The following is a 27,313-nucleotide window of genomic DNA, read 5'->3' as shown; positions in this document are numbered from 1 at the left end:
GGTGGCACTGGGCTCTGCCGCCATGGACCACTTCCTGTTAAGGCCCCCTTATCCAGTACTGTGGAGGGGGTGGCACTGGGCTCTGCCGCCATGGACCACTTCCTATTAAGGTCCCCTTATCCAGTAGTGCAGAGGGGGCAGAGAAATGGGAGCTGTCAGATTTCTCTGTCCTTTTCTGACTTTGGTCAGAGCTTAATGAATGGGTACAGTTTATTGGGGATGGCATTTAAGCATTGAAATTTAACAACTTTAGTAACTACTGGTGACATCCGGGGGTTTTCTGTTTGTCAAGGAGCTAGATTATGGCAGATGTTTGTTTGGCCTCTGTTCCCCTAATATTTCCATCCATCAGTTAACAGTATCCACTAAAGATGTTGAAGTACTGCCTGTCTGAGGATAAAACCCTGGCCTGCCCCATTTTAAATGGCTGTAGTGTGAGTCTGTGTTTATATTCATGGAAGTGTCAGTCTAGGGGTGAATGTGGGGCAGATTGTGAAGTAGTTATAGGAACTAATGTGAAAATTTGGTTAGAGGCTTTTTCTTAGTACTCTTGCTTGGCTTTCTCCTGGGTTTTGAACTCAAGCTCTATACCTTACACTTTCACTCAGCTTTTTTGCTTAATGTTGGTGCTCTACCACTTGAATCATGTCTCTAATCTAGTCTTTTTGCTGTCTAATTGAAGTTGAAGTGTTGCAAACTTTTCTGCCTGGCCTAGTCTCAAACCATGATCCTTAGATGTTAGCCTCCTTTGTAGCTAGGGTTCTAGGCATGAGCCCTGGCTTTAGAGGGGTCTTTTTTTTTTTTGCCAGTCCTGGGGGGTTGAACTCAGGGGGCACTGTCCCTGAGCTCCTTTTGCTCAAGGCTAGCACTCTATACAACTTGAGCCACAATGCCACTTCTGGCTTTTTCTGAGGAATTAAACCCATGGCTTCACACATACTAGCTAAGCACTCTACCACTAATTCACATTTCTATCCCTAGAGGGGTCTTTTCTGTTCTCTTCTAGTTAGTTGTAGACTCACTGAACAGAGTATAACTAGGATACCTACTTTAAAAGCAGAGGCTTTAGCAGTGAGCCAGCTAGAGTCAAATATAACATGTAGAAAATGTGATAGGTAGAAATGAAGCTATAAAATGAGTCCATGATTTTGGAGTTAGACTTCATTTTGTTTATTTACCATTGGAAACATCCCTTACGTTGGAACAGGGATTAGTTTTAACTAATGAACATGTGTAGTTTATTAGAGATGACATTCAGTCATTGAAAAAGCAGACAAGGATGTTGCATGTTGTCACATTGTTGTATGGGGAAGTAGAGGCCTGTAGACTGACTATAACATCTGGTCACCACTGTTTGTTACAGACTGCAGATTTTCTATCACACAGAGCCTGATCTAGGCATAATTTCCCTTTTTCTTTTTTAATTACCAAGAAACCTGAAGCCAGTCACGCAGCTCTATGTCAGCGTGGATGCTAGCACCAAAGACAGCCTGAGAAAAATTGACCGCCCACTCTTCAAGGATTTCTGGCAGAGGTTCCTTGACAGCTTGAAAGCCTTAGCTGCCAAGGTAAGAATTACGACGTGGCAAAGAGAAGGAAACCAAGGAGGAAAAAAAACAACAGACAAGTATTTTTTTTTTCCTGCTCTTTTCTCTTTAAAATAGAGTGAACAAAATCTTCATTTTAAGGAGTCCCTGTTTGAAGAGACTCAAGAGTGTGCTGCTCATGTCTATGATCCAGCCCTGGGGAGGTTGAGGCCGAGGGTCCCCAGGCCACCGCCAGCCTGGGTGACCAAATGAGGCTCTTAGTAAACAAAATACAGTACAGACAATCCGCAGAGATTCTCTTAGCTTCGCAGCACTGTGTCTGATATGTAGATTCTGCTCTCTATGCATACTCCCAAGGTAACTAGCAAACCTAGATGACCAGCCATGGGTCGTTTAGGTTTAAATATCAAGTTAATTATCCTGAACTTCTAGAGCCAAGTCTCTACCCCATGAGTAATGCTGCTCAGAGTGTCCCTTCCTTTTCTTTGGTCCTGAAGTAATCTCCTATCACATGAACCATCCTCCCTCCCTGCCCCTGCCCTTTTTACATTTTTAGTTATTTTTCAGGTAGGGTTTCATGTGTTTTTGCTACCTTGGATTTTGATCTTCCTCATGTGTAGCTGGGATTGCAGGCATGGGCCACCAGGCCCCCCTTGGCTCTCCTCTTTGATGAATACCACATCTCAGTAGTGGGAATGGTGGGTCCTGCAGCACAGTTCCCTGTTCTCTTTGCCCTGACTTTTCTCTGCATTTGCCCTGTGCTGCTGTTTGGGCAGTTTCTGTAGACTGTCCTCCTTTCTGGACCTTTGTGAGCAGTCCCTACCACACTGCATGGTGGGAAGGATCAGCACAAGAGCTTAAAAAATCACAGTTCCCTGTTGTTGGTGTCTTTTGTGTTAACCCTCAGGTGATACTGTCTGGGCACCAGTATGGAGGCGGTGCCCAGCACCTGGCTCCTGGTCCCCAGCATTCCCTTTATCACTATCACCCTCACTGCCTGGCCAGGGACATTTCCAGACTCACTGTTCTCAACTTGTGCACTCAGTCTCCAAGCCTTGTTTTCTCCTGGTCCTCAGCACTCAGAACAGCATGTTTCAGCTGCATCAATTAATGTTTTTCTTTAATTTTTTTGTTTTGTTTTCTTGCCAGTCCTGGGGCTTGAACTCAGGACCTGGGCACTGTCCTTAGCTTCCTTTGCTTAAGGTTAGGACTCTACCACTTGAGCTACAGTGTTACTTCTGCTTCTTCTGTTTATGTGGTACTGAGGGATCAAACCCAGGGCTTCAAGCATGTTAGGCAAGTATTCTACCACTAAGTCACATTCCCAGCCCTTAAAAAAATTTTTTTTTGAGTAGTCATACAAAGGGGTTACTTTTCAACATGTCAGTTTACAGGTACAACACATCTTGATTAACATTCCTCCTTTCATCAATCAGTGTTTTCTTCAGCTGAGACCCAGTGAGCTGGTAATGCATGGTGCCCATCTTCCTGATGGTTCAGTGCTGCCTAGCCTTTTCTTCCTTGCTCTATGCCTGAGAACATAAAACCTGCCTCTTTGATTACTGACATGGATGCTTTTAAAGAAAGGCAAAGGCACCACCTAGGTTTCTCAGCTGTGATGAATTCGGACGGTGGCCTTGTCTCCCAGCTCCCCACTTATGGCTGAGGCAGGAGACAGTATGGGAACCAGCACCAATAGATGAGCAAAAGTAGCAGTGTGGCCTGTCAGACTCCCCTGAGACTGGCTCTCCACACTGGGCTCGCCCCGTGACAGATGGCAGCTGTTAGAGACCAGCTCTATAGCTTGCTTTATTTCTTGGGTCAAGATTTTCCAGAGTTACTATTTGGATGTCCAGTCTGATTACACCTACTCTGGGTGGTCATGTACTAACTGCTGACTTTCTAACCCAAGAGCATTGTGACAGTAACTTCACTTTGACTCCTTGTAAGGGCAAGCTTTCATGTCTACACATCACGGCAGTTGTTTCCTCAGCTTCCTTCCCCCCCCCCCCCCCTGCCAGTCCTGGGGCTTTAACTCAGAGTCTGGGCCCTGCCCCTGAGCTGCTTTTGCTCAGGGTTAACACTTTACCACTTGAGCCATATTGCCACTTCTGCCTTTTTCTGTTTATATGGTACTGAGGAATTGAACCCAGGACTTCATGCATGCTAGGCAAACACTCAGTCATGAAGCCACATTCCCAGCCCTCCTAATCATTTTATAGCAACTTGAGTTGATGTTTCTCATTCTTGTATTGTTCATATTGTCATTTAAGAAAAAAGTTTGTGGTGGAGTCTGCTCTTAGAGGATTTTCTTCAATCAAGCCGTTACTCGCTTCTGAGTATGTGCTGTTATTACAGGTCATAGTAGGTTCTATCAAGAAAGGATTGCTCTACCTCTGTTTAAGGCTAGACAGTCCACATGCTGTTATTAGCTGTTGTCAATCACATTGTTACCAAGTGTGATGTCATTTGAGTTTTTACCTTAGAGTATCTTGTTGAGTGTTTGGGCCTTATGATATACTCGAGGAAGGAAAGGCATTTGAAGAAAGAGAATTTCACACACTTTATAAGGAAATTTGATTTATCCCAAGATTTCCTGTCTTTATGAGACATTTCTGTCCAGGGAAGAAGGATTTTGTGTTTTCACTCTTGGCAAGCAGAATGTTTACACTTCCAGACTTTTATCCTTTGTCAAAATATTCCCTTAATATGAGAAGAAAAGTATGATAGTACCTGAGTATGTGGGGCTAAACCACCATTCTGTCAAGGTAACAGCGAAACCCTTCCCTCTACCACACCTGCTTGTCAGACGCTGTCTCAGAGTCTTCTGCACTGGTGATTATGCCCTGGTCAAGCGTAGCACAGCTAAGTACTTAATCCTCCATGGTGGAGCAGTAACCCTGATCTTTTTGAGGCAGTGTATTTAAAGAGATAAAGTAAGCGTAGTCACCTGCCTCAGAAATGGGCAGCAGCCCTCTTCTCGCAGACATTTGGGTGAGTGGTTAACTACATGGATGAGATTACTCCCTGCCCAGTATTGAACTAAACCAGAGTGGTATGCCACCCTCAAGCATGTTAAATACTCTGGCCTTCTCATGTCAGATTATAAAGCTATTAGGTAGTGATTATGGCAGTGTGGGTAAAGTAAGGAACCTGGAGGTGGTGACTGTAGTATTTGATGCTCTTCTGTTCATTTCTCTGGGGTGAAGGGTGTATTTTTGCACACACTTGCTGTTACCTTTATTGTGTTTATAGCATCATGTCACAAGTTTTTTTCTATACTAGTATATCTATATCTATAGATAGAGCTCTATCTATAGATATCTATCTATCTGTAGACAGATATAGATATAGATAGATACATCTATAGATAGATAATAGATACAGATCTTTTTGCCAGTACTGGGGCTTGAACTCAAGGCCTAGATGCTAGATTTTTGCTGTCATTTTAGCACTTTAAGCTCCAGCTTTTTTGCTGCTTAACTGGATATAAGAGTTTCATAGACTCTCCTGCCTGGGCTGGCATAAGTTTGAGTTTGGGGTTTGTATAAGGTTGTGATCTTCATACCTGTGTAGCTCTGTCTGTTTTGCTGCAACACTGGGGTCCTGTAAGGTTTCTTTTGTCTTGATGTGTGTGTGGGGTTGGGATGGGAGAACAGACCATAAGTGGGACATTCATAGACACCAGTTATGAAGGTAATGTGGTGAGCCAGCAAACCCCTGTCACGTGGTAATTCAGAAACATCCCAGAATTCATGTTAGATGAAACTACAGTGAATTGGTGAAAGAATCCTGTTCAGAGACACTCACAATTGACACAAAGGTGAATCACCTCATTTAGGATTCTTATTAGTGGCATCTGACTGAGTTTTCAAGTAGTGAGGGTATTAATTGAGTCAGAAGTCTTTCTTCCTCACGGAAGTCTGATATATGTGAGAGAAGAGCTCAGCATTTGACTTTAATTCTGCTGTTTGGCCGGTCGCTGGTAGCTCACGCCTGTAATCCTAGCTACTCAGGAGGCTGAGATCTGAGGATCGTGGTTCAAAGCCAGCCCAGGCAGGAAAGTCTGTGAGATGCTTATCTCCAGTAAACCACTAGAAAACGGGAAGCAGTGCTGTGGCTCAGGCGGTAGAGCACTCGCCTTGAGCTGAATTGCACAGGGACAGCACTCAAGCCCAGAGTTCAAGCCCCACAACCGACACAAAAAAAAACAAAAAACAAGCCAGGCACTGGTGGCTCACGCCTGTAATCCTAGCTACTCAGGAGGCTGAGATCTGAGGATCACGGTTCAAAGCCAGCCTGGGCAGGAGAGACTGTGCCTATCTCCAATAAACCACCAGAAAACCAGAAGTGGCGCTGTAGCTCAAGTGGTAGAGCGCTCGCCTTGAGCTGAAGAGCTGAGGGACAGTGCCCAGGCCCAGAGTTCAAGCCCCATGACCGATAAAAAAAAAAAAAAAATAACTGCTGTTTGTTTTATAGGTCACAGTTACAGGCACTCCAGCTATCACATTGGCATTCCAACCTGTGTTTTGAGTTGGCATTATAAGGATGGGTTAAGAATGGAGTAAATCCTTTTTTATTGTTGTTGTTGTTGTTGGTCGTGGGGCCTGAACTCTGGGCTTGTACGCTGTCCCTCAGCTCTTCAGCTCAAGGCTAGCACCTACCACTTGAACTATAGTACCACTTCCGGCTTTTTTCTGCTTATGTGGTGCTGAGGAATCAAACCCAGGGCCTCCTGCATGCAAGGCAAGCATTCTACCACTGAGCCAACTTCTGAGCCCTGGAGTAAGTCCTTTTATGATAATTTGTGTAAGTCTTTCTTTAACATCTAGTTCTTTTATCACACTGGGTCAGAGGGAGGCTGGATGTGCCTTTTAGCCAATGTATTGTTATGCAGGGCTCCTGCTGATCAGTGGTCAGGGAGAAGGGGGACTGGCAGATGGCTAGTCATTTACCAGCAGTGGATTTACCATTGATTCCAAAAGTTAGGTAAGAGCTGGATATGCCTGAGAAATTGGGAGGAAGGGAATAGTAAAGATGAAAGGAGGACTTAGTTAATTTAGCTAAGGAGAGGAGCTTAGGTTTGATCTGCAGAAGGTTACTGATGCTTGTTACCAGAGTGTCTTGATGGTTTGGTGGAGACTGACGGTAGGTGGCAGGTATTGGTCAGGACAGACAAGAAATAGCATGTTGGTGAGGGGCAGGAGGCTGTAGGCGGTGAATGGGGGCTGTTAGTTATTGAAGGGTGGGAGATTTGCACAGGGGCGGGTAAATGAGGAGGCAGAGGTAGAGGAGATAGATGGCCTTTGTACATCTCAGCATACATGTGTTTCTGTTTCTCGAAGCATGGTTTCACTATGCCAAGGGATCCCTGGGAATGTATATGTGTGTTCATTGTGCACACCCAGCAGTGTGTTTCAGTTGTGCTGGTTCTGGCCTCAGTATAGAACTGGTGTCACTTAACTAGGCTTATTCAAAGGGAGAGTTACTTTTATTTGTCTCATTGCACACATCTTCATTTCTACTTTCACCTGGAGGAAAACGTGGGAGGGGGACATTCCAAGAGGCCTGGGAGGCTTGAACAGCCATTTTCAAAAAGTTACCATCACTTTCAATGTATTTTTAATGAAGTATACTGTGAACTTTCAAGTGTAGCATCCTTCCTGATTTGAGGTTTGGCTTTTTGCAGTTTCAATTATCATGGTCAGCTGCTGCTGAAAGTACTAAATGGAACATTTCAGAAATAAGCAGTTCCTAAGTATCATACTGTGAGCCATTCTGATTTGCCCCCAATATATCCAAAGTACCTGACAGTTCATCAGATGACAGTCCTGTCAGTCTTCAGACTGATGGGACAGTGTTCATGCTGTATGCCTTACTTCTGTCAGACACATAGCCACCTTCAGTCACCAGATTGGCTGTTCTGGATCACATGGCTTGTGTTGAAGTAATTCTTACTTAATAATTCCTTAAGCACACTTTGGACATGACAAAGAGAAGCCATAAAGTGCTCCCTTTAAGGGAAAAAGGTAGAAGGCATGTTGTAGTTGTCCTTCTTGTGTAAGGAAAGAAAGGAACCCCGCGTGCTGAGGGTGCTGTGATGTTGTAATAACACATCTCCCACCTGTGAAATTGGGAGAAGGGATGGATGTTATTTTGTCTGGGTGTTGTCCCTCCACCACAGTGGAAACCAATGCTTGGCCTTCAGCTGAGCAGGCCCTGAGTGTGCATGCAGGGACACCTGTGAACGTGGGGTGCATGCAATGTCTTGGGGTGAGGATGTGTCCACAGGGATACCCATGGCTATGGAGCTGTGTCATCTGGGGTTGCAGGCGTCCCTGGGGTCGTGGAATGGGTCTCCAAAGACAAGGGGCTGCTGCATCTTAGAGGCAAGTTCATGACTTTAAGGGAAGCCTTCAGCTCCATCTCTGGGGAGAACAAGGGCAGTTTCCTTTCAGTGAGTAGATCTCATCTGTTTAATTCCTTCCACATACAATCATTCACGGCCTTATGCTTGAGGCTTATTTTAAGCATTTTAGCCTAGCTAACATCATTTGGCTAGGAATATAGAACCCTTTTAGGAGAATCATTGCATTTGATTTATGAAGAGTTTAAGAGGAAAGGAAAATTTAAAAAGAATGATCAGAAGCTAATTTCCTTTTCTTGTTGAAACCAGAAATAAGGAAGCACTTCCTCAAATTGACACCGAAAAACCTCTCTAGTGCTTTTGGGAAATAAAGGCACGAGAAATGATTTGGGCTTGTTTGATTTCTGGCAGTGTGCATACAACTTGCTCTTGTGATGTAGGCCCAGGAGAAGCAAGCACAAGTGGCCTTTGTAGGAAGAAAAAGACAGCCCTGCCTTTGCCTGTGACACGCTGGAAATTCTATAGATCTCACTGGCAGAACAGTTACTTATCTGTGTCGGTTTAGTCTTTCTGGTGAGATGTTTTTCTAGCTTTGGGTTTGTGTTATATAAAATGTCAGTGTGTGAAGCTCAAGTGGACATGTCAGTCATTTCTCCTCACCACACAACCCCCAACGAGGTTGGGAGACCCTAACCTCAAGAAGCCTTTTACTGTGTTTTTTACTCATTTTGGCTATTAACTGTGTTGGCTTTCAGAGCTAACTATTGAAAGATTTATCTTCCACAAAAAATTTTTTTCTTCCTTTCTGCCTGAGGCTCACAATAGAATATTGCTGTCTTTTGATCTGCTGCACTAGGCAAGTGTCTAAAGTGTCTCCTGGATGTGGAGGCACCCGGAAAGCTGGGCTGTGACTTTGATGTGTCCAGGCCCATTGCAGGGAACGCTTTTGCCTTGCCCAGGGCAAAGGCAGTGCCTGCCCAGGGATGGTGGGAATGATGAAGGAGTTGGTTGTACAAGTGGTACTTGGTCTAAAAAATACAGATTTTCCCTGCTTTTCATTCTTCCTATAGTTGCTTTTTTTGCTTTTATTAAACAATATACTTTCAATCTGCTTTGTTCACCTGCAAACAATTTTACCTTATTCTTTAAATAGGGGTGTCCCATTTCCATGGATTTGTTACTTGCTGCATTTACCTGGTTGATTGTTAGCTTACTATGTGCAGCTGAGGATACTCTTTCTTTCAGTGAACTTGTCTTAGAGGACAGACCTAGGTGTGTGGAAGTACCAGGATGGCACCTTCTGTGCACATGGCTTCTCTGGCACACATTGGCTTCCCCATTTTCAGTTGTTACATGTTCCATTTGATAATATTTAGAAGCCACTAGGGACACCTTAAGTCCATGTTGGAACACATCTCTTAGGATTTCCTGACTGCAGGACACCACGTTGCTCTTGGTGACTTGCTTCCATAACTCCTCATGGCAGGACAGGTTTGGAGACTGCCGCAGCTTTGAGGACACGGTCACGCATGTCATAGCCTCTCCTTCAATTAGGACTATCTGATGCCTTTCTCATGGTGAGATTGTGGCAAGGTGTCTGGCAAGGTATCTGTGGGGAGGAGACTCTGAGGCTCACTTGCACTGTGCTGTGAACTTCTGTGGTCTTGATACAGCATGCCTTGTACCCCCATTACTCAGTGTGGGAATCAGTCTCTGCCCTGATGACTCTTCCGCACCATCCATCTGCTCTTCCTCCTCCCATGTCACTGGCAAACCCCCATCTTTTTTCTGTCTCTATAGTTTTCCAGAAAGTCATGGTAACTGGAGTCATGTGGCAGGTAGACTCTTCCCTATTGGAAGGCTCCTCAGTTTTGTAGCTTGATGGCTCTTTCCATTCTATTAAGTAGAGTGTTCCCTGCGTCCAATAGTCTCTGGCCTCAGGCATGTCACCACAGTGTTAACCAGTCCCCTCCTCAGGCACCTCACCACAGTGTTAACCAATGTGACTATTTGCTTTTCACCTGTTACCTGGGATAGCCCAGGGACAGGCTTGGGCCAGGGGTCCTGTGTGCATGTAGTGCTGTGCCTTATCCCACACCAGTATTCTACACCTTGGCCTCTGGCAGTCTTTAACTTTTACTTACACTTGTATAGTAGGGCAGTGTAGAATGAGGAGACAGCAATGCTGAGAGCCCCTTAGGGTTCTTTCTCCAGGTCCTCCTCTCTTTCTCCTTCCCCACCCCGATTTCCCTCTCCCTCTCCCTCCCTACTTCTTCCTCTGTCTCCCTTTTCCTTCTCTCCCTCCCTCCCAACCTTCCTCTTTCCCTCCTTCCTTCTACCCTCTCCCCGGCCCCCAAGCTGTCTGGCTGCTTCCTTTGCAGTCATTGTTCTTGTCTGCCAGCTGCCAGTGCTCTCAGCCACATTGTCTAATTTTTCTGTACTTCAACCTTCCCTCCATTGCCTGGGCTCGGGTTGCTGCTGTGGGAATAGGTCCTTAGTCTTAAGTGATTCCCATCATTGTTGTCCTGGTCAAGGTCTGCAGGCTGTATCCTGCTGTAATCATGGTCTAGGTCCATGATTCTTGTGTCCCATGCGCCAGTGCCCGTGCAGGGTCTTCTCAGGTATGCTGAACCCAAGGCAGATCTTTTCTATGCCCTTTGCTTGGCCTTTAAGCAGGAGAATTTTCTTTGTGGGATCTGTTAGACCGAGGCAGGAGAGTTAAGCCAATCCAGTCCCATCTGCAGTCAGTAGCCACCTTTTCCTGTGCGAATATGTTTGTCACTCATGCTATGTCACATGGATAATTTTGTTTCTAGCATTTTAAAACAAGTATTATAAAAATAACTGTCATTAATGTTCTACTCTAGAACAGTTATTTACAGTGGGAATAAGGCAGAAAAAAAGCAAGCTCCCCACTCCTTTACCCCTCTCCTTTCTGAGAATTACATTTGTTCTGACTGCTGTGTTCTAGTATATTCCTTAGAAATGTAGGGTTCATCCACACCATTCTGAAATGTCATCTTTAGTGTTATTGAATGGCTGAATCATTAAACATGTAGCCTTTCTTTGGGAGCAATATTCAGTACTATAAGTAAAGCTGGAAGGGGATGTCCTTATTCATTGGTATCTGTCTACAATTTTGTCATTTCCATTGGCCTGAAGTTTTAGAAAATAGAATGGGCAGGTCAACAGATGTTTATACTTCTCAGATTCCTTAATCATGTTGCCAAGTTCCTTTCCAAACGTTTGCACAGGCATGAGGATGCCTGTCATGCTGAGCCCCAGGCAGCATGGAGCATTGCTATTTTAGACTCTGCCAACTTGATCAGCCAACATGGCACCTCATTACTGCTTCAATTTACATTTCTTTGATTACTAGTAAGCCAGTACCATATTTTAGTATACAGTTTTATCTTGTTTTGACAAAGCTCCGACTAGTTTGTCTTGAATTGCAAAGATAAATTGAATTGCCAAAGCTAAATCTTTGACATTAAGGGCTGCAGTCTGGGTGGGAGAGAATAGCCTTACCCAGAATGTGAAGCAGCAGAATTCAAACTCTTAGCCTCAGACTTGTAAACCTTTCATGGTAGATATGTGAGATAGCCAAGAGAAGCAAGATGACATTGGCTGCAGAGCCTGCCAGCCCCCTTGCTTCTCCTTTCACGTGACAGAATTTCTTACATTACTTTCCCTTGAGTACTTTTGGCACTTTCAGTGTTTATTTTCTATAAGCTTTTTTTTTGTTGTTTGTTGTTGATCATGGGGCTTGAACTCCAGGCCTGGGTGCTGTCCCTAAGCTCTTCAGCTCAAGGCAAGTGCTACCACTTGAGCCACAGCGCCACTTTTAGTTTTCTGGTGGTTTATTGGAGATAAGAGTCTCATGGCCTTTCCTGCCCGGGCTGGCTTTGAACAGTGATCCTCAGATCTTAGCCTCCTGAATAGCTAGGATTACAGGTGTTAGCCACTGGCACCCAGCTTATTTTTTTTTTTTTCATAAACTTTCTTATTGGCATGTATCACACACATGAGATCTCAACAGTTATCTGGGTGAATCATCGTGTCACCAGGAAACCAGCAAACTTCCCAAGACACAGAACATTGACCACACCCTCTGAGTCTACGCCACTCCCCTCCCCCCGCATCTCCCTCTTACTCTGACCCATGGCCCTGCATGTGTTTGAGCTTTATGGGAATGGGATGATGACAGTTGACCAATGAGGACCCATGTAATTTTCTTCTGTATGTGTGAGCTCCACCCATTTGCATGCAGCCAAGGGTCATTGCTCCACATCTGTATGGGCCTCCGTTGTTCTGCTCTTCTGTTCTTCTCTTTTGCATTTGCAAAATTCAAAACAGTAGTGATCAAATGCAGTTTTGACATTGCAGTCTAAAGGGAACATGTGCTGAGCTGACCTTGGGGGTGGAGCACTTTGCTCAAGTGGACTTAATGTCTGTACTCTGTTGTCGGATCAGATCCATCATAATCTTTTTTTTTTTTTTTTTTGTCGGTCATGGGGCTTGAACTCTGTGCCTGGGCGCTGTCCCTCAGCTCTTCAGCTCAAGGCGAGCGCTCTACTACTTGAGCTACAGCGCCACTTCCTCCATCATAATCTTTGTGGTGGAACTGCACAAGAACAGACAGAGGGGCTGCATGTAGCCCATGGTTCATCTTTCCTAATCTCGAATCCCTGTGTTACACAGATTTGTGAACAATATGTTTTCATTTGTTCAGAATGCCTTCATAGAAAAAATGATGTTTTACTTTGTAATATCACCTTTACAATAACAAAAAAATAGTAATAAAAATGTTTTATAGTTTTCTCTAAAGAGGACATGTATGATTTTTGTTAGGGGCATTATAGATGTATAATAATGTTGGGGACCATTGGGAAAATATATTTACATTTTTTCCAGTTTTAATTTTAACAGACATGTAGAAATAAAATAGATTTGTGAACATTTACCATAAATTTAGCAACTGTTCTAAAATACTTATATAAAATGACTAATAATTGTATATATGTATGTATGTATATAAATATATATATATATATACATATATATTTCTTGTAGAGTACAAAGACAGGTTTCTTGTTTTTTCTTAAGATTCAGGGTTGGAGTTTTTGTTTTGGTCATGGGGCCTGAATTCTGGGCCTGGGCATTGTCTCTCAGCTCTTTAGGTCAAGGTTAGCACTCTACCACTGAGCCACCTTCCCAGCACTGGAGGTTGTTTTTAGTATTTACTTAGTATTTAGTATTTAGCATTAACTTAGTATTTAGTATGAATTTTGCTAGTCATTAAGTCCCTTTTGTTTCCTAGCTTACAGAAACTGTTTTTTTGTTTAAACAATGAATGGCTGTTGAATTTTCAATTAAGTACTTATTGCTTATTCTACATCTACTGAGATGGCATGATTTTTTTCCTTATTTGTGAATTAAAGTGATTTTTAAGCACTACAGTGTATTTCTAAAATAAACCAATTGGTTATTATGTATCTATTTTGTGTTTCATGGGTTGTAATTGTAAAGATACTTCCATCTCTTTATTTTATTTTTTTTAACTTATTTTTTATTTTATTTTTTTGTCGGTTGTGGGGCTTGAACTCTGGGCCTGGGCCCTGTCCATCAGCTCTTCAGCTCAAGGCTAGCGCTCTACCACTTGAGCCATAGTGCCACTTCTGGTTTTCTGAATGGTTTATTGGAGATAAGATCACAGCCTTTCCTGCCTGGAGTGGCTTTGAACTATCCTCAGATCTCAGCCTCCTGAGTAGCTAGGATTACAGGCATGAGCCACCAGTGCCTGGCTCAAGAGTAACTTTTAACTTTCACCTTATATATAGGAAAGATTTTTTTTAAACAGATATCAACTGTGTTTAGATTGGAGTTATGACTTTGGTTCTATTCTCACCCTTTATTTGGAACATGGGCAGCATTAGAGTTTCAGATGATTAAATATACTTGGTGATAAAATATTGACAATCAGCAGGACCTGAATTCTGGGAGTGGTTTTCCAGTTCAGAGGGTAGGAAGAGAGGACAGGTCCAAGATCATCTCCAAAGGAGAACCACATTACTGAGTGAGCTACCACAGGATTTTGGCTTCAGCTCATTAAGGGAAAGGAGTGCCGGTCTGGGTCAACCATTCATGATCTTCACCACAGCAAATCACAACCTCCAATTTTTGAAAGTAGTTGTAGGTAGAAGAGGGCACTTAACTCCAGACTGACTTAATTGATTTGAAAGATTACTGAAGTGTCCTCCATTTCCGAGGTGGCAAAAATCTTCAGAGTGACTGTTGGAGCAAGGAGCCTTTCATGTGCTCCCAGTTGTTATATAGTGCATAGAGGCTGGTAAGTGTTAGTCCTGCCAGTCCACCTCGTGCTACTCCTCGAAGGCCACCTGTACATTTGTACAACATGCCTGTCAAAGTTCCAGCTGCTATGTGTTCAGGTCATCTTCTGCTCCTCGTAATTTCTCAATAATAACATCAATGCACTATAGAGCAAAGCCAGAGAACCTAAAGTATTAGCCCAAAGTGCTCCTTGCCTAGTCACCATATTCAAAATCTGTACGTTTCTTGGTTTGGACCAGGCCATGTTCTGGGTTTCCTTCAATCCTAGACGAAGACCATTCACTGCTCCAAATGCAGCCCCTGTCATGCAACATCCTCCAATAGTAAAGAAGGCTAGTTCGAATCTGCCCCCGGGTTTTATTGGCTCCAGCAGGTAAAATAAACTCATCGGTGTCCTGCACCAGATATCGTGGATCCACATTTAAATAAGGAGATAGAGGGTTCATACCAGTTAACGGCACGCTGGCCAAGTCCGTGTGCGAGTAGCCGGCCCCACTGGCTCCAAAGAAGCCGGCCAGCCCTCCAGTGGTCTTGTTGCCACTTCCCCCGCCACCCTCCATGGTGTCGCGCGGTCTGCTACAAGCTGCCGCCTCACTCCCTGGTCGCGGCCTTGGCCGTCGCTCCTCGGTGACTGCGGGAGAACCCGCATTACCTTCATCTCTGTTTATGAGCAATGCTAAACTATAGTTTTCTTTTTCTGAGTGACTTTGTCAGTATTAAGCCCCAGCATTATGTTGACTTCATAAAGGCTGGGGAATGAGGCCTCATTTTCCTTTTCAGAGGATTTTGACGTCACAACAAAAGCCCATTACCAATGATGGGCCATTCAGAGTTTTATTGGCTTAGTAAGTTGCATTTTCCCTGGACTTCATTCATTCAGTGTTTCACAGTGGTGTGGGGAACCAGCTTGTAATGCTCTCTTCTCTGTGCTTCTTCTCATCCATGGCTATACTGTTAATTCTTATCAATTTCTCCAGTTATTTCTCAATGTTCTCAAATTTTTTCTACAAATAGCCTTTTGGGATTGTTGCTTATCTTTATGTTCTGACTATTTCCACTTCATTTCTGCCTTTTTGTTTTATTTTTTCTCCTTTATTTATACTACTCTTTACTTTCTAACTCTTTAGGTACACGTTATGTAACTTACAGGTAATATCTCTTTGTTTCCTTTTTTTTGTCAGTTGTGGGGCTTGAACTCAGGGCCTGGATGTTGTCCCTGAGCCTCTTTGTGCTCAAGGTTAGCACTCTACCAATTGAGCCACAGTGTTACTTCCAGATTTTTTTAAAAATAATTTTTTCATTGAGATTAAGTTATTACATAAATTTCACAGTATTGTGGGATACTTAAAGTGCTACTTAAAGTCACATATACATTTTAACCTTCACAAGGCAAATTGTCATTAGCATGGCTATAAAGTTTGTGAATTTTATAAGCTTTGACAATACAACTATTTCTTCCACATTGGGTGATACATACATTTCTTTCCTTTTATAAGCTATTCCCTCTTTCCCTCTCATTCCCTCCTTCCAATTGCTGCCCTTGAGTTGTTTAATTCATTTTCATCAATATCCAGTATAGCTGATATGCCCGTGTTGTAGTTTTTCTCCCTGTTTCCCTCTGATTCTGTGCTCTCCTTCTAGCTTCCCGCAGATGTACACACACACACAAATATACACACACATATACACCATATATGAGGGCAAGAACATGGAGTCATTTAGAAATTATATGACAAATTAAGTACATGTACTTTGTTTCTTGAGTCCTGTTTACTTTGTCTTATCTCCTTTTTGTCAGTTGTGGGCTTTAACATGTTGGATTTAATATTCACATATCAGGGAGACCATGTGCTGTTTGTCTCTCCGATCTTGACTGACTTCACTCAAAATGATTTACTCTGATTCCATCCATTTCCCTGCCATTATTTTGTCCTTTCTAATGGTGGCATAATATTCCATTGTATATAGGTACTGCAATTTTTGGATCCATTCATCTGTAGTGGGCATCTGGGTTGTTTCCATATCTTAGCTATTGTGAACAGTGCAGCAGTGAACGTGGAGGTGTTTGTGTCCTTGTAGCCTGGTTCCTGTTTCTCAGGGTAGATGCCTAAGAATGGTATGGCTGGGTTATAGGGGAGGTCTATATTTAGCTTTCTGAGGCACTTCCAGACTGCATTCCAAAGTGGTTGTATTAGTGTATATTCCCACCAACAATGTAATAGGGTCCCTCTTTCTCTGTATCCCTGTCAGCATTTGTCATTGGCTGAATTTCGGATGTGGGCCATTGTAACTCTAGGGTAAGGTGGTATTTCAGGTTTTTTTTTTTTTTTTTTTTTTTTTTTTTCAAATTCTTTATTGTGATTAAGTGATTACATAGTTTCCCAAATTTCACAGTATTGTGGGATAGTGATGTTTAAAGTCACAAACACATTCTAACTTTCATGGGGCAAATGTCTATCGTCGTCTATAACATTTATGAGTTCTATGAGCTTTGCAGTACAGTTATTTCTTCCACATTGGGTGATATGTACATTTCTTTTGTTTTGCATAGTGTCAGCTGTTCCCTCTTTCCCACTCGTTCCCTCCCTTCCATCACTACCATTGAGTTGCTTCGTTCATTTTGATCAATGTCCAGTGCAGCTGATGAGTCCCACTGTTGTATGTTTTTCTCTGATTCCCTCGAGTTCTGTGTCCTCCTCCTGGCTTCCCTCCGGTGGGCACATTTAGGGTTATTTTTACTTGTATTTCCTTTATAGCCAAGGATGATGAACATTACTCATGTGTTTCTTTGCCATTTTTTATCTCTTCTGAGAAGTCTTTCTTTAGATCCCTTGCCCATTTAATGATTAGTTTGTTAGATTTGGTTTTTTTTTTTTTTTTTTTGGGTCCAGTTGTGGGGCCTGAACTCTGGGCCTGGGCGCTGTCCCTCAGCTCTTCAGCTCAAGGCTAGCGCTCTACCACTTGAGCCACAGCGCCACTTCCGGCTTTTTTATGTGGTGCTGAGGAATCGAACCCAGGGGCTCATGCATTGCAAGGCAAGCGCTCTACCACTGAGCCATCTTCCCAGCCCCTAGTTTGTTAGATTTGGGAGGGATTAGTTTCCTGAATTCCCTGTATATAATGGATATTAGGCCTTTCTCTGATAGGTTGATGGTAAATATTTTTTCCCAATTGGTTGGTTGTCTTTCTAGTTGGGCAGCTATGTTTTTAGTTGTGCAGAAACTTTATATTTTAGGGTAGTCCCATTTGTCAAGTCTTTCTCCAATTTGTGACCCTGGAACTCTTTGTTCAGGAAGTTCCTGCCTGTGCCTATAAGTTCGAGTGTCTCTTACTCTGTCCTGCAGTAGTTTCAGAGTTTCAAGTTTGATGTTAAGGTCTTTAATCCATTTTGAGTTGATGTTAGTACATGGTGACAGGCTGGGGTCCACTTTTAGTTTTCTGCATGTTGCCACCCAGTTTTCCCAGCACCAGTAGTTGAAGAGGCTGTGTTTCTTCCACTGTATGTCTTTGGCTCCTTTGTCAAATATCAGCTGGTTGTAGGTATATGATTTTATTTCTGGATCTTCTAATCTGTTCCATTGGTCTTCAGGTCTGTTTTTGTGCCAATACCAAGCTGCCTTTGTTATTATGGCTCTGTAGTAGAGCTTGAAATCTGGTATCATGATCCCTCCTGGGTTGTTTCTTTTGCCTAAAATTTCTTTGGCTATTCTAGGTCTTTTGTTGTTCCATATGAATTTTTGGATTGTTTTCTCTATTTCAGTAAAGAACATCATTGGGATTTTGACGAGGATTGCGTTGAACTTGTATATCAATTTTGGCAGTATAGCCATTTTCACAATATTGATTCTGCCTATCTAAGAACATGGAAGGTCCTTCCATTTTATGGTATCTTCTTTTATTTCCTTCTTTAGATTTTTGTAGTTTTCACTAATTAGGTCCTTTACCTCTTTGGTTAGGTTAATTCCTAGATATATTTTTTTGAGGTTATTGTGCATGGGGTTGTTTGCCTGATTTCCCTTTCTGCTTTACATTGTTGGTGTACAGAAAGGTAACTGATTTTTGTGGGTTAATTTTGTATCCTGCTACTTTGCTGAAGTGGTTTGTAAGTTTTAGGAGTTTGGGAGAGGAGTTTTTGGGGTTCTTAAGGCATAAAATCATGTCATCTGCAGATAGGGGTAGTTTAATTTTTTCCTTCGCTATGTGGGTCCCTTTAATATCCTTTTCTTGCCTTATTGTTCTGGCTAAGGATTCCAAAACTATATTGAAGAGAGTAGAGAGAGTGGGCATCCTTGCCTTGTTCTTGATTTTAGGAGAATTGGTTATAGCTTTGTCTCGTTTAGTATAATATTGGCTATTGGTCTGTCATATATGGCTTTTATTGTTTTAAGAAATGTTCCTTCTATTCCTATTTTCTCCAGAGCTTTTAACATGAATGGATGTTGTATTTTATCAAAAGCCTTTTCCAAGTGTATGGAGATAATCATGTGGTTCTTGTCCTTGAATCTGTTGATATAATGGATTACATTTGTTGACTTACGTATGTTAAACCATCTCTGCATCTCTGGGATGAAATCTACTTGATCATAATGTGGGATTTTTTTTTAATGTGTTTCTGGATTCTGTTGACTAAAATTTTATTGAGGAGCTTTGCATCTGTGTTCATCAAGGAAATTGGCCTGTAATTCTCCTTTTTGGTTGGGTCTTTGCCTGGTTTGGGGATGAGTGTGATGTTGGCTTTGTAGAATGAGTTTGGGATTTCTCCCTCTGCTTCTATTCATGGAAGAGCTTGAGGAGTATAGGTATTAGTTCCTCTCTAAAGGTCTTACAGAATTCTGTAGTGAATCTATCTGGGCCTGGGTTTTCCTTATTAGAAGACTTCTGATTGCTCCCTCTATCTCATTGTAAGTTATTGGCTTGTTTAATTAATTTACTTCTTCTTGGTTCAGTTTGAGCAATTTATATTTCTCTAAAAACTCATCTATTTCTGCTACGTTTTCCTTCCTTAGTGAGTACAGATTCTGGAAATAGTTCTTTATGATTGTTTGGATGTTTTGGATGTGTGTTGTAATTTTTCCTCTGGCATCCTGATCTTATTGATTTGTGTGTCTCTCTTCTTTTTTTAGTTAATCTTGCCAGAGGTCCGTCAATTTTATTAATATGCTTTTTAAAAAACCAGCTTCTTGTTTTATTAATTTTATTTATAGTTTTCTTAATCTCTATCTTGTTAATTTCAGATCTTATTTTATAGGTTATCTCATTCCATCTAGTAACTTTGGGTCCTTTTTTTTTTGCTATTCTAGCAGTTTTAGTTGCATCATGAGAGTATTTACTTGGTCTATTTTCTTGATGTGTACACTGAAAGCAACAAATTTATCCCTGAGGACTGCTTTTGTCATGTCCCAGAGATTTCTTTCTGATGTATATTCATTTTCATTGAATTGTAGGAACTTTTTAATTTCTTCTTTAATTTTTTCTGTGACCCAGGTGTTGCTCAGAAGTGTGCTGTTCAATTTCTATGTATTTGAGTAATTTCTATGGTATGCTTTGTTACTGAGAACTAGCTTGATTCCACTGTGGTCAGATAGAATACAAGGGATTATGTCCATCCTGTTTTATTTGCTTAAATTCTTTGTATGAACTATGATATGATATATTTTTGAGAAAGTTCCATGGGCTGCTAAGAAGAATGTGTACTGGGTTGTTTTTAGATGGAAAACTCTGTAGATGTCAATTGAGTTCAGTTGAGATATCATTTAATTTGGAGGCTTCTTTGCCAATCTTGTGGTTTGTAGACCTGTCCTTGATGAGAGTGGAGTATTAAAGTCTCATAGTATTATTGTATTTGGATCTTTTTTTTTTTTTTTTTTTTTTTTTGTCGGTTGTGGGGCTTGAACCCTGGGCCTGGGCGCTGTCCTTCAGCTCTTCAGCTCAAGGCGAGCACTCTACCACTTGAGCTACAGTGCCACTTCCGGTTTTCTGGTGGTTTATTGGAGAAGTCTCACAGTCTCTCCTGCCCGGGCTGGCTTTGAACCGTGATCCTCAGATCTCAGCCTCCTGAGTAGCTAGGATTACAGGCGTGAGCCACCAGTGCCCGGCTTTGGATCTATTTTTTCCTTTAAGTCTGAGAGTATTTGCTTAGCATATTTGGTTGCTCCAATGTTTAGAGAGTATAAATTGATAATGGCGATAGCCTCTTCTTAGATTGTTCCTAATATGTAGTATCCTTCTTAGTCTTCTTGTATCGATTTTAATGAAAAGTTTATTTTGTCAGATATCAGGATGGCAACTCCTGCCTTCTTGCCGGGAGCATTTGCATGGTAGATCTTCCTCCATCCCTTTACTTGGAGTTTGTTTTTATCTTTTGCTGTGAGATGGGTCTCTCTCTCTGGACCTGGGCGCTGTCCCTCAGCTCTTCAGCTCAAGGCAAGCCACAGCTCAAGCTATTTTCTGAGTGGTTTATTGGAGATAAGAGTCTCACATCCTTTCCTGCCCAAGGCTGGCTTTGAATAGTGATCCTTAGATCTCAGCCTCCATAGTAGGTAGGATTGCAGGAGTGAGCCACCATGCCTGGCAAGAGATGGGTCTCTTGAAGACAACAGGTGGATGGATCTTGTTTTCTGATCCAGTCTGCAGTTCTTTTTCTTTGGTGAATTGGTGAATTGAATCCATTAATATGTATGGTTATCATAGAGAGGTACATTGTGTTTCTTGTCATTTTCCTGCTTTCCTAAGTTTTTCTTCTTTTCTTTCCTCCTGTGCTTACTAAGTTTGTCTTCTAGTGATATCTGTCTGATATGGATCCCTGCTCTTGTTTTCTTCAGATTGTATTCCCCCTCTTAATAATCTTTGTAGTGTTAGCTTATTGTTTATTAATTCATTTAGTTTTTCTTTAGTATTAAACATTTTAGTTTCTCCATTGAATGTGAATGCTAGCTTCGCTGGATATACCAATTTGGGTTGGCAGTTACTGGTTATCAGGACTCGGATGGTACTTTCCCAGGCTTTCCTTGCATTCATTGTCTGTGTGGAGAGATCTGCAGTGATTCTGATTTTTTTTTTTCCATTTTAGTATAGCTCCTTCTTTGCTTTTGCTGCATGCAAGATAGTTTCTTTATTATTCAGAGCTAGCCTTTTTACTATGATGTACCTAGAAGTGTTCCTCCTAGAATCCTGTTTGCTAGGTGTTCCGTATGCTTCTGTTATGTAGGTGAGATTTTTCTCTTTTAAGATTGGGGAAATTGCCGGGCGCCGGTGGCTCACGCCTGTAATCCTAGCTACTCAAGAGGCTGAGATCTGAGAATCTCGGTTCAAAGCCAGCCCGGGCAGGAAAGACCATGAGACTCCTATCTCCAATAAACCACTAGAAAACTGGAAGTGGCGCTGTAGCTCAAGTGGTAGAGCGCTCGCCTTGAGCTGAAGAGCTGAGGGACAGCACCCAAGCCGAGAGTTCAAGCCCCATGACCGACAAAAAAACAAACAAACAAAGATTGGGGAAATTTTTGGTGATAATTTTATTGAATAAGTGTTATACCTTTCTAGTATTCCTCACCTTTATCCATCCTTAATATATGAAGGTTAAATTTCTTGGCATTGTCTGCTCTTTCTTGGACTTCCCTTTGGCATATTTTGAGTGTTTTTTCCTTATCTGTGACATTTCTCCCAATTGCTGCATTTTTCTTTTTTTTTGGTCGGTTGTGAGGCTTGAACTTTGGGCCTGGGCACTGTCCCTCTTCAGCTCAAGACTAATGCTCTAACACTTGAGCCACAGGCCACTTCCGTTTTTTTTCTGCTTATGTGGTGCTGAGAATCGAACCCAGGGCCTCATGCATCTAAGGCAAGCACTGTATCACTGAGCCACCTTCCCAGCCCACAGTTTCTGCATTTTGTCTTCAGTACCTGATATTCTATTTTCCATTTCATTCACTCTGTTAACTTCCATTGTAGTTTGCGTAGAGGAAATGGAACTATTTATGATTTCTACGTCATTTCTCAAAGTATTAATTTTGTTTTTTAGCGATGTGTGTACTGCATCTATTCTTCAGTGCATTTCTTTTTGAAATCCCGAATCCCTTTTAATAATTGTTACTTAGTTCTTTAAATTTCGGATCCATTTCTTCAATTCTGAGTCTTTGCCTCTACCAACTCTTGGGTGTAGAGTTTGTCTTCCACTTCTTTTTTGCCTTCACTAGAGTTCTTCCCTGCATGGCTGCTGGCCTTTGGGAATGGCTTGCTGTATTGGCTGTTGATGAATTTTGTAATTTTTCACTGTGTTTTTCGCATGAGGATTCAGGGATTATTAGAGTCAAATCCCAAACTCTGTTTTGGGCAGTAGGTGTCTGTCTTCACTTGGTTCTGGGTTGGTTCCTGGGTCAGTAGCACCCGCCTGGAGCACACAGGTTGGGCTCCTTCCGCCGCCAGCTGCTGTAGCCCGTGAATGCAGTTCCCAACTTCAGCCAGGGACCGGCAGCATAGCTCCACTTGGACTCCTGTCCAGTTACCTCCAGATTTTTGACTGGTTAATTGGGGTCTTTTCTGCCTGGGTCGGCTTTCAAACTGCTATCCTCAGATTTCAGCCTCCTAAGTAACTAAGGTTACAGGTGTGGGCTTCTGGCACCTGTCTTATTTCCATTTTTAATTGAGATATAATTTATGTAGCATAAAATAACCTTGTAAATAAATAGATAATTCATTGGCTTTAGTTTATTCATAAAACTGTGCAATATGAGGATTTTCTAATTTCAAAGCATTTTAGTTTCTTAGACTTAGGGTACTAATTAAGAAATATTACACCCAGCATGGCGGCACATGCTTATAATCCCAGAACTTGGGAGGCTGAGGAAAAAAAAATATTAAGTTCAAGACCAGTCAAACTATATAGCCAACTTGCTTAAAAAATAAATAACATAGCACACCTGTCATCCTAGCTACCTGGTTAAGGTCCAGGCTGGCCTGGGAATAAAAACAAGAAGAATAATTATTTGAGAAATAACTGAAACAAAATGGGCTAGGAACATGACTCAAACACAGAGTCCCGAGTTCAAACCCCAGCACCACCATGTAGAAAGGTTTCATACTATTCATGGCTGGCCCTGTGTGTGTGTGTGTGTGTCTGTGTGTATGCATGCATGCGTGCATTTACGTGTGCTGGTGTGCCAGTTCTGGGGCTTGAACTCAGGGTCTGGGTGTTATCTCTGGCTAGTTTTGGAGCCAGTAGTCCTATCAGTGACTCCTGGGAACATGGCCTCTGTTCCACCTGTCAGTCCTTTGTCCTGGGCGGTGGTCTGCCCTGTGGCCTCTCCCATGGATCTCAGGAGAGACTTCCAATGTAGTTATTTATTTTTACCATTGTGTAGTGCTTTGTTAGATGGTATACACTATCAGTCAGAGTCCTTTAGATGAAATTTGGGTTATTCCTAGTCTTATGCTTTTAAAATAGTAGTGTGAACAGTTTTTTGTACCTGTGTTTTCTCTTTATTTTTTTATTTTTTATGTTACTGGTATGTGAACTCAGGGCCTCTTGCAAGCACTGCCACTTGAACCTTGTTCTCAGCACTTCATTAGTTTTTCAGATAAGTCAGCCTGGGGCTGGCTTTGGGCGGAGATCCTCCTGTCTCCACCCCTGGGTTTGCTGGGATTATAGACATGTCTCTCTCACTGCAGCTTGGGATGAGGTTCCTTCACGATTTCTTTTCCTGTTGTATCAGATTTTCTTCACCGTGATGTGGAGCAGTTTATGCTTTCATTGTCTTGTTAGATCTGTGCTCCAGTTCCCAGTTGTGGTTTAAATCGCTAGTTACTTAATTCCTTTGTTTGTACAAGAGCTTCTCTAGGACTTCCTGTTCTTCAGTTTGGATACCTTATAGTTTTGTCTTTGTGCTTAATTGACTTACTGTTCCTCATCAACAGTTTAAACAGTAGTGCAAGTCGAAGTATAATTACAGTGAGTCTGATAATTCTACTCCTGTGGTTGTAGACAGAGGTGTGGATTGTGCTTGTGGGTTAGTTTGTTTGGTCAATATTCAGTTTGTTTTTTGTAAATTGAAGAGGCAGGAGAGATGCTACTGGTTCTTCTTGTCTCGGGCCTCCATCCTCCCAATTATCTCATTTCTCAATCTAGGTTTTGCTTAGCTACTTGGTATTGTTCATGGTGCTGTTTCTGGAAGCAGCCAGAAGCTGTGCTGGCTGTAACAGCCAGGAGCTGTCCTTGGTGCTGATGGCAGTAGCCAGCCAGTTTAGTGTAGTGACTCATTCCCCACCCTCACCCCCACTGTCCATGGTACTGGTCATTCAGTCAAATGCTGTCCATGGTTTGCTGTGTGTCAGTCCCAGAATCCTTGGTTTAGCTAACTTTAATTTCATGATAGTGCTATGAGAGTGCAGACAGTATTTCTCTCCTGATTTTACAGACATGCAGACGCATGCCTAAGCTCACCCAGATAGCTCACCCCTTAGTGATCTGTCTGCTTCTTGCTCCCTTAAAGAAGCACAGACATATGCCCAGGTTGGGCACCGCCATTTCTGCGGGACACTTCTTAACACAGAGCAACAGTGTTCTGGGGACATATATAGACAAATGGACAGTAGACTTCTTAGAACAAATTCACAGTGACTTCAGTGTACTTGAGTACTGCAGCGTATCCCTGTGGGAATGAAGCTTAGCTTCCTAACACCATATCCAGAACCAGCTGTGGTGGAGTTTAGATACAAACATGGAGGGCAAAATGATAAAGTGTCTAGAAGAGAAAACAACATCATCTGCACCTTCCTGATATGTGGAGTCTTTAAGAAGACACAAGAAAGAAGCACTGGCCGTGAAAGAGAAGAGGGTGAGTGGATGTGCTCACACGGGACCTGGTGTCAACCATGAAGGAAGTGGGAAAGGCTCACTGTGATTTTCTAAACTCTGCCACAGCTGGTTCTGGATATGGTGTTGGGAAGCTAAGCTTTGTTCCCATGGGATATGCTACTGTTTCTTCTCCCTTATTTGATACAGAAGAAAGCACAGGCCTGGGTCCTTTCCTTCCCAAACTCTCACCTCACTTTGTCTTGGTTGTTTGGAGCCCTGTTCCCTGGCATGACATGGTTGGTGGGGAATCACCTGAGGGCTTGCCTCACACCACCACAAACATACCTTTGGCTGTGTTCTGTGGGTGTTCTTTTCTTTTATCTTTTCTTTTCTTCTTCTTTTTTTTTTTATCACTGGGTTTGAACTCAGAGCTTGAGTGCTGTCGGTGAGCTTTTGTGAGCTCACAGCTCTACTACTTTTGAGCCCAGGCTGGCTTCAAACTACAGTCCTCAGATCTCAGCCTCCTGAGTATTCAGGATTATAGGCAGGAGCCACCAGTACCTGACCTGTGGATCTTAAGCAAGCTGCAGGTCCCGCCTCTGTGAGCCTGAAATTTCAACTATGTGGTTCTGAGAATTTTGCGGCGTCTGGTGTGCTTGCTGCTAGAAGGGAGCTGAGGAATCGGGCTTTGATGATTGTTGTCTAACTGTCTTTCTTTTGCTTCTGAGGTAAACAAATGATGACATGGACAGTCCATAAATGTGCCTTTTCTGCCAACAAAAATATGCAGTACATTAACAGTTTGGTCATTATCTGGAAAACTAAGGGTTTTAAATTAATTCTCACAGCTGGAGACTGTTCTATCAATTTGCTGTTTCTTACTAAATCAAGTTCAGTGCAAATGTGTCATGAATTATGTGGTTCAGAACCACTTAGGGTTAGACATTGTGAGGGAGGAAAATAGCCCATTCCCAAATCTACTGCCCCGCTATGAGGGCATGCGGGGCTCTCCCGGAACATCACCTCAGGCCGTGCCAGCTCTCGCCTGACCTCCTTCCCTGGGGACTGAGAGTTTGAGAATCTCACAAGTAAATTGGTGACTTCCACTCAGTCTAAAACAAAGCTGGCTTTTCCTTTCTTGTAGGAGCAACGCACTGTCTACAGACTGACACTGGTCAAGTCTTGGAACGTGGATGAGCTCCAGGCTTATGCCCGGCTAGTGTCCCTGGGGAACCCCGACTTCATCGAGGTGAAGGTAGGTCCCAGGCCCTGCGCCCTCATGCTGTGCTGGCGGAGGCACACTCAGCAAGTGCTCTCAAGCTCTCCGTAAGGGCTGAGGCCCTTGGCTTCCTCACCCCTCCAGCAGTATTCACTGGGAGCCTGCTGCACCCAGTATGCTCCTGGGAGAACTGCCGTAGGGAAGACTAAACTTGTCTGCGGGAGCTTGCATTTAGTGAGGCCAAGATGACACAGAATGAGTCATTCTACATAGGGACAGTAACCTGGGAAGTAAGTGTTTTGGTGAGGATTCATCTGGCTTTTAATAAACATTTACTATGGAAGATGTGAAATATCATTTCAGAAGTAGATGGGTGGGCATCTGCTGATCCCAGGCACCCATCACCCACCTTAACACTAGCACCTCTGAGAGTCATTGCACCTGTACCCAGCCTATTTTCTCTACTCTCATCCCAGACTCCCAACATTGTCTCATTCTCTCAGATCTGAGATCTGTGCCAGGCTTGCACTTAAACATTTTAAATTATTGGAACACTAAGGCTTCAGATTTTAAGGATAATTTCTTCTTAAATTAAACGATTTATTTTTGCTGGAGATTGAGCCTCAGGGCTTTGTGCATGCTAAGCAAGTGCTTTATATTGTCAGCCCCAGACTTTATTTTCCTCCCTTCTCCTTTTTCCTATCTTCCTATCCTTTGCTTCCCTTTTTTTTTTTTTTTGGTGCTGGTGCTAGGACTTGAGCTCAGGGCCTCTTGTTCTTGTTTTGTTTTTCCACTCAAGGTTTACACCTCCAGTTCTGGCTTTTTGGTACTTAATTGGAAATCAGAGTCTCACAGATTTATCTGCCTGGGCGGTCTCTGTAACTTGATACTCAGATCTCAGCCTCCTCACTAGCGAGGATTACAGGCTAAGACCATAGGAGCTTCCAATTCCCATGTCTTAAGTTTCTTCCTCAGCACTCTCTTATGCCTTTTCTCTTTCTTACATTTGTATATTAAATATATATACACACATATATATGTAT

The 27,313-nt window shown here is 42.6% G+C and overlaps 1 protein-coding gene and 1 pseudogene across 1 annotated transcript in view; one reads left to right on the top strand and one right to left on the bottom strand.

Annotated features, from left to right (window-relative positions):
* The window catches only part of LOC105998465 (S-adenosyl-L-methionine-dependent tRNA 4-demethylwyosine synthase-like), an 83,099-nt gene that overhangs the window by 41,917 nt on the left and 13,869 nt on the right, over window positions 1–27,313 (top strand). The window contains exons 12-13 of the mRNA XM_013033174.1: window positions 1,433–1,568; window positions 26,196–26,306. Coding sequence (XP_012888628.1) covers window positions 1,433–1,568; window positions 26,196–26,306 — 247 coding nt within the window. The remainder of the gene's footprint in view (window positions 1–1,432; window positions 1,569–26,195; window positions 26,307–27,313) is intronic.
* On the bottom strand, window positions 14,053–14,889 carry LOC105998492 (annotated as a pseudogene).

This window comes from Dipodomys ordii, unplaced genomic scaffold, assembly GCF_000151885.1.
Source record: "Dipodomys ordii isolate 6190 unplaced genomic scaffold, Dord_2.0 Scaffold164, whole genome shotgun sequence".
NCBI classification, from domain to species: domain Eukaryota; kingdom Metazoa; phylum Chordata; class Mammalia; order Rodentia; family Heteromyidae; genus Dipodomys; species Dipodomys ordii.
This window is presented reverse-complemented; position numbering and strand designations above follow the sequence as displayed.